The following is an 8,001-nucleotide window of genomic DNA, read 5'->3' as shown; positions in this document are numbered from 1 at the left end:
AAAGCCCCTACGCCATTGTGAGATCGAATCCTTCACCTGTGGAAACTTACAGTGACCCCGCCACCAACAAGCCAAGACTTGCGACGCAGAGAGAAAGAGAGATAGAGAGAGAGAGAGAGAGAGAGAGATATGTAATTGCCCTATATAATAATCATGTAAAGAAAAAAAAACTAATATTTTCTTAGAAATAGCACAATCAAATAGTTATGACGGAACAATCTGGAGCAAGGAACAAAAACAGTTTAAATAAGAATATCAACAAAAAATGCGCAAAGGGTCTTTTAGAAGTTGGGAAAAGCTTTATCAAACACCGAGGGACAAGGAGCTATTGATACTTAATCAGAAAACTAAGCGTCAATCCTGTCAACATCATCAAGGATGGCCTTTGTTGGCTTCGAGAGTAGGTCCGTATGTTCCTGGAAAGGTGATTTGGCAAATCGAGTCTCAATCCACATGTCTGGAGTCAAGAATCCATACGTCTTCATAAGACAATCGAATGTTGCCTTCACAAAATTTCCCAGGGTCTCCGTGGATCCTCGGGAAGACGTGAAGACATCCAACCATCACTTTCTTCAGAACTATAGCGGCCACAATACCAGCACTTCGAGAAGCAGGTATCATATGCACTGTGACAGATCCATACTTTTCTGTGACCTTGCACGGCACAGTATGCGGTTTCCGATCTTGTTCCCTCATTATCCCCTCCTCACTGGTACCACTGTAAGTTTCGCAAGAATAATGGCACCGCCGATCGCCATGGCTACTTTTTTGGAGCACTTGACACCTAGATCAACATGGCCGTTTCCATCTTGGACAACCACAAAGGCCTTGAAGTGAGTACGTTGCCCGACTCGGGTTTGCTTTTGGATTGGCATAATCTTCATGACCTTGTCCTTGAGGTGGGGACCGAGTATCGTCTCTACGATTTGGTGTTCTTTGACTAGAAGCGAGTGGAGGTAGATATGCTCAAGACATACAATCTTTCCTTCCTTCACAAGACAGCCTAACTTGGTAACCGGAACCCACTTCTGCTCATCCTCACGGCGACGGCCACCACGACGGCCACCGCCGTGATCACCACGACCTCCACGACCGCCTCGATCACCACGGCCAAACCCACGGCCGAATCCACCAAGATCACCGCCGCGATCCATCGGGTTTCAGAGCAGCGATATATATATAAGCACTGATATACATGCAACCAAAAATGTTAATTCATAGGTACAAGCACTTTCAGGAGTGGAGGAGACTGCAAAGATCTTTTTACAAAATCTTTATAGCTTCAAATTCACTATATTTCAAATACATATATACAAGATTTTTTTTAATTTGTATTATTATATTTATAAATAAGGCATACCTAAATAATTCATATATCAAATTATATTAAATGACTTTGTATTAAGAAAATTTAAATAAAATTACTATCTCGCTAATCAAGAAGTGCAAGACAAGTTCCTAACAACATGCCTGTAAAGGAAGATCACAATGATTAAAAAATATTGTTTTGTAGAATTTCAAGCAAATTTTTATGAGAATTTTGGTAGTACTTAAAGAAGGTGAAGAAGATGAAAGCTTCCAGAAGAAAAAAAATTGATTTTTAATAGGTAAAATATGAGAGTAAATGAGAGAAAAATATAATGTCAAAATTTTATTAAGACTCGTTTAATATACCATAAATAAATAATTATAACTATTTATGCTAAAATATTAAAAATTGTTTAGGATCTATACTTGTAATTGTCATACTAGTCGAAGTACTATTTCAATTATTTTCTGACCAGCATCAATGTGCCATTGAGTTTCTAGACTATATAAAGTTCAGAACTATCATTAAATTATAAAAAAAAAACTATTTTTTAAATTATTATTATTCAATAAAATTTATTACATAAAAAATATATTAATAACATTTTTATTTAACAGAATTAAAATTATTTAAAATTTTTAAAAATAATATTTTAAAACAAAAAAATTTTGGGGGAGAACAAATAATTTAGGAAATTTACATACCGATTACATGTACACTATGTGACAATGCAATGAAGTAGACTGATCATGATTAGAAATGACAACAGAAAATCACACTAATGAAATTTTATTAGAAAAAAATTAGTGAAAAAATTGAGACTAATTAGCAGAAGATCAAGCGACTAATGAGAGCATGTGGGGGAAAGAAGAGAACGAGAGAAGTCTCATACTTTAATTAATTTTAATTGTACAAGTACTGGTATGAATGAAGGAGAGAAAGGAGCTGATAGAAGATAAGGAGAAAAGAGGAGGATGTGTTGGAAGAAGGCTTGGCCTCAGATGAAAATGAGAAGAGAAGGATAGTATGTGTTAGGAAGAGAAGGAAGGAAGGGGCGCAAGAAACGGGTGGAAGGATGGGGGGTTTATACTGGAGAGAAAATATGAGGGAAATGCCTTCGTTGGAGGCATTTAAAGGGAGAAAATTTTACGTAACTCTTGATGTCCGGACAAGGGCTCGGATGCACCGAGAAGGGGCGGAGGTCCGATTTCTCTATTCCTCCGCTGTATCCGGGCCGTTGTCGGGACATCCGGAGTCGAATAGAAATTTTGTTCATTTCAAGAAGGGTGAAACTACCTCACTTGGAGGCATTTCATGAAGAAAAGGACAGCCACCACTTGAAAAACATGGAGAGAGGAAGCGAAGAGAACCCCTCTCTCCTGGAGTGTTTATGCATCTAAAAACTGCACGTTGTCCGTACACAATAAGCGCTCTCTTGGAGCCAATTTATGTAAAACAACTCCATTTGAGGCATTTAATGTAAAACGCCATGTGAAACACCCCCCATGAAGGCGCACATTTTCTGTCTAGACACCAGACGTATCTCTATGTGAGGAAAGAGGTATAAAATTATTTCTAGCTCCTAGGTAACATAAAGTTTTCCAAATTAATTTAACTCATATATTTTCAATAATCCCGAAATAACCCAAAAATAACCCGCGGTCTTTATTTTTTGGTTATTTTTGGGTTATTTCGGGATTATTGAAAATAACCCAGAAATAACCAAAAAATAGCTTAGGAATACCCTGCGACGCACGTAGAGCTAGGTCAGGAATCCGCACAGAAAAATTTTTGCCCATGAAGGCGTTTGTGCTTCTTCCTAAATTTTTTTTCGTTATTCTCTCTCCTAATGGAATCATGTATGAGCTCCTTCAGATAATATGACATTTTTTTATTATTTATCTCGTAAATATTGATTATGTATCATTTTATTATAATATTAATTTAAACTAATAATATTTGCTATGTTTGATAATAAATAAATTGGCAAATGAGCCGGTTCTAATTCGTAAACTTAAGCTTTAGCTTGAGTTCAAAGTTGATTAGTTAATCAAGCTCAGGGTGGACTCAAACTCATTTACACCTCTACGTTTGGCTTCACAAATTCACTTCTTAAGTTTATGTGCAGCAACCATACTTGACAAAATTACACAAAAATGAAATTTTTATTTACGAACATTTACATACATGACACTTAATTTTTATTTATTTATATATCTAGCATTTACATATTAATTTTTACATATACGTCACTTTAACTATCATGAAAAAACACATTTCAATGTTAAAAAAAAAATGGTGATATTTTTTATGTGATATGAAAGATTTGGGTGGTATAAATGTAAAAAGTAAATTTTAGGTGTCATGTATAAATACTCCAAATATATTTTTTGCTTTTACAAAAAATTCATATCAAAAGGAAGCAAAATAAAAAATACAAATATGAAATAAATTAATAGTTAATTTGAAGATGTAAAATTTTTTATGAATATATTCAATTTTTTTCTTAATAAATTTTTATAACAGAGTGAGCTTCATATGAAATTTACAATTTTAATATATATATATATATATATATACATATATATAAGTTGAATTTAATTTTAAAAACCTTCTCAGAACTATTATGGTATCCTCTTTAAGGTAATTAATGAGTCCCATGAGTATTTACAATTGCCAAATACGAACGGTATTTGCATTATCAAAAAAGAAACTGAATGTCATTTAAGCACATGCAAGTAACTCTTTTGCCTGAGTAATTGTTCGACTCCATGCACTTGGACACTTATTGTAACTTAAACCATATTTAATTACACAATCTTTCATGTTCTTCCAGTCCCACTATATAAAGCAATCGCCTTCCTAGATCAAAAAAACAAGCAAACTCAACACCACAAAGCTAATAAATAGTAGCACTTGAGTTTATCTTAGAACATCTTCAACTAGTCATGTCTAAGTTTGCAAGCTTTGTCGTTGCCATCCTCCTCCTCTTCTCAGTTTCCTTAGCTGCACGACCCGTCTTCGATGAAGTTGACTATGACGAGCCAGAGCTGGCTCCAGCGCCTGCACCCTTATTAGTTTGGGGCCCTGTATATGTCCCATCAATTCCTGATCTCGATGATTTGATGCCCAGTGGATTCTCGCTGGATGTAGAGGCCTCATATGAGAAACTTGAGGCCTAATTCCTCTGAAAGAGAGAATGCTTAAGAAAATAAATATAGTTTAAGGAGCAAAATAAGCTTATTGTATTTGCTGGAAGGTATCTAAATGGATCAATAAATAGTTTGTGTGGATGTGAATCAATGTTATTGTGGGTCTATCTTTGGTTTGTCATTTGCTTATTTTCTTCAAATATATAAAATTACATACTATTCTTTCGCCTTTTATAGTATATATGTTTTCGTGTTTCATTGGACTAATTTTGGTAGTAAATGACCAATGACAAATTGGTTGTACTAACATCATTGCCAAATATGAGTTGGATGTTCAATTCATTAAGACTAGATGCCAAAATAAAAGAAGCAAAAAAGAAAAAAAGGAAAAATGATGTTAACAGAAATAAAGCAGTAAATAGATTGTTTTTTTTTTTATCAATTTGTATGAATATGGACTTTGTTTGTATCAGAAGACTGTATGGCTCATATGGTTAGACTCCTTGTGTTCTTGGTATTTTACAGGTTTTCCTCCTTTTAACAAGACACAGATATTGGAATTGTTGTTCTCCTTAAACTTGCTCAATTGATAAAAGGTTGAGTTTGATTCAACAAATTTGATTAGAGCAAGAGCCGGCTCATAAAATACTAAAATTTTGAACCCAAAAAATGAATATAAACTAAAGGGTCTCCAATGAAATCATAGAAATGAGTGAAAGATATTAATAAAAAAGGAAAATACAGAGAATACAGTTCTTAGTGTTTGGTGAATTGAAAATTAAAGCAATAAATTCTAAAATCTGTATAAAATATCCTATTTAGTATTTAAGTGAACCAACACATTGAAGTCCAGATAATACTTTGGATATGACCATACAACCACGTATCATACGGTGGCTCATCTGACAATCGTCCGGACTTACGTTGATGGGTAATTTTTAGTTCTGATTTATTAATATGTTTTTATTATTTTGGAGGGAGGTAAGACTACTCATTATGATAAGAAGTGACATTGGAAACTACGTCCTCATCAGAAAATTGCCTTCTTACCTACAGACGTCACATAAACGTGTCTAAAGTTCAATGATCTTATGTGCGTTGCATTTTGGTCTTTAAATATTTTGACAATCCTTCTCATTTTTCGTGTTAGACGTGGCCAATGGGAGAGAAGTTTTGAATGAACATGTGCACCAGTAAAGTTGGCAAGAAGCGAAGCATCTTGTAGGGTTGAAGTAATATTTTGAAGGCAATGACGTGGAGTCTTAAAGCCTGGTTAAAATTGGGAGTTTTGAATGAATAGAATGGCTAACTTAAATTTTGATATAAAAGTAAAAATAAATTTCTAAAAATTTTAGGATCAAATTAGTTTTCTTATCAATACGAACAAATCCCATGTGCCTCTATACATTACTAAAATATCTAGAGGGCAAATTTTAAAGTTGCGTTTTGTTCTTAATGCACTTACTTATGACTGTATAAATGCATGACCTGTCATTTATCAGGATGCTTCAAATTCTAACTCTTAGAACTTAATGTAACATTTAATTCTGCAAAAAAAGAGAGCAAAAAAGATGGATGAATTTCATTGTGAAAACCTTCACATAAACATAATGTTGCTAAAATATGCTGGTCTTAAGAAAGTTATTAACTGAATTTTTATAAAACATGTTGAATCTAAATCTCTCTCCTCCATTTAAGTATCTCATCCGAGATCAGCATTCCAAAATATCTCTCTGCCGATGAGCAATCCAAAATTAACTTTCTCCGAGCCTCTCCTCCAGGATGAGCAAACAATGATTCCTCCATGTCTCTCCTCCGGGATGAGCATTTCAAAAATTTTCTCAATTTAAGCCTCTCTACAGGATGAGCAATCAAAACCTCAATTCACACATGGCCTCAAAAACCTCAAAAAACATTTTCAAACCTCGAATCGTAAAAAGCTATGGAGATGGTTTCCAACTAAAAGCGACAAGAACCACAAAGAGTGTGGCATAGATAACCCCATTGGCAAGTCTCGGTGGTTACTCCATCTAAGGCAACAATAAAATCCGCCTAAGAACTGGCAAAAGGTGCGGCTTGCTGGTGGTGATGCCTGAAGAGAGCAAAAAAAATGGTGCAAGAAGTAAGAAGTGAGTAGAAAATTTTTCTATCTAAACATCTAAAAGAAACTTGATTAATTATACTCTCCAAGAATCTAGACACTGACTAATAATCTTTTTTTTTTAATTTTTACTCACCAAAGGTAACAAAATGACTAAAGCAAAGCTAGAAGCTTATGAAATCATAGTTTCTGTATTTATGAGTTTTTCATTTTTGTCGCAGCTTCGCCTCTAAAAATTGAAAACTTGACGACTTTATGTATTGCCAAGATATAAGTCTTGGACAGGATAAATATCACTGTAGCCGGGGGCACCATTGCTGAAGTCATCATTGCAGGAATCATGACAGTAAACTTGCATTCAATAGGTCAACCACCTTGGTCGGCCACCCTCTCCAGGCTGTGCGGCCAATCTCAACAGTCTAAAAGGACCAGCCGGCTGGCCACCAAGGGTCGACCACAACCAGCCGACCGGCTAGTCTCGGTTGACCATAGAAAGCAATACAGTCGACCACTAAGGTCGGCCACATGATGGTTCCCTCAGTCGGCGATGTTGACCAACCATCCCAATAGCCTGCATGGGTCGGCCAACTCAACTGCCAGGCACTATGGCCGACAAATTGCAGACAACCACTTGGGTTGGCCATAGGAAGTATCACCCGACTGGCTACCTTAGTCTGCCACCAAGCTGACCGACCACAGAGAAGGTAGACGGCTAGCCACCTTAGCCAGCCGGCCGACCACCATAAGCCTGCCACAGAGAAAGTTGACGGCTAGCCACCCCCAGCTAACCAGTCACATGGGCGGATCATGGAGATCATCTGGGTCAACCACTAAATGCCAACAAGTTCAGCTGCGGGAACCTTCAGGAGGACTGAACCAAGAACAAGGACTAAAAGACCCTTCTCTGTTCCCCTTAAAGCAAAGGCATATGTTTAATATCCATTTTCCTCTCTCTCTCTTCTCTATAAATGCAGGACCCCTTGCATGGAAAAAGGAGTCCATAGGCTCTTTCTTTCTCACCGTCATGTAGGGAGCTTGCTCCCCCTCTCTCTCTCTCTCACTTGTAACCGCATCTTGTGTAGAATAATAGGGATTGTCAAGCCCGAGGACACAGCTCTTTGCCCCGGATTGGGTAAGTCTCTCTCTCTCTCTCTCTCTCTCTCTCTCATTCCCTCTCTTTCTCCTTCTCTCGGATTCCGCACTCAATCCCTTCGGCATGAATCAAAAGACAGTTTGTGAGAACTCCAACTAACTCTTCACTCATAAGGGGTTCATATGCTGGGCCCCAAATCCTTAACCCTTGGTTGAGAGAATTATGGTTTGTCGTTAAAGCCCAAGTGGAATTCCCCATAGGGTGGGCAAGCCTTAAGATAACTTTGAACCTAAATTCTTAGGTTTCACATTAAAACTTTGTTGACCTCACTTTTGGTTGAGGTCTA

General features: G+C 36.6%; 1 protein-coding gene and 1 pseudogene across 1 annotated transcript in view; both read right to left on the bottom strand.

Annotated features, from left to right (window-relative positions):
- Window positions 1–201: 201 nt before the first annotated feature.
- LOC110030666 lies at window positions 202–1,168 on the bottom strand (annotated as a pseudogene).
- Window positions 1,169–4,049: 2,881 nt separating this feature from the next.
- The window catches only part of LOC110030662, a 27,978-nt gene continuing 24,026 nt past the window's right edge, over window positions 4,050–8,001 (bottom strand). Inside the window, exon 2 of the mRNA XM_020733489.1 lies at window positions 4,050–4,496. Coding sequence (XP_020589148.1) covers window positions 4,262–4,496 — 235 coding nt within the window. The 3' untranslated portion in view covers window positions 4,050–4,261. The remainder of the gene's footprint in view (window positions 4,497–8,001) is intronic.

Source organism: Phalaenopsis equestris, unplaced genomic scaffold (assembly GCF_001263595.1).
Source record: "Phalaenopsis equestris unplaced genomic scaffold, ASM126359v1 Scaffold000749, whole genome shotgun sequence".
In the NCBI taxonomy this organism is placed as follows: Eukaryota; Viridiplantae; Streptophyta; class Magnoliopsida; order Asparagales; family Orchidaceae; genus Phalaenopsis; species Phalaenopsis equestris.
Note: the sequence above shows the minus strand (reverse complement) of the source record. Positions and strands in the feature narration are given on the sequence as shown.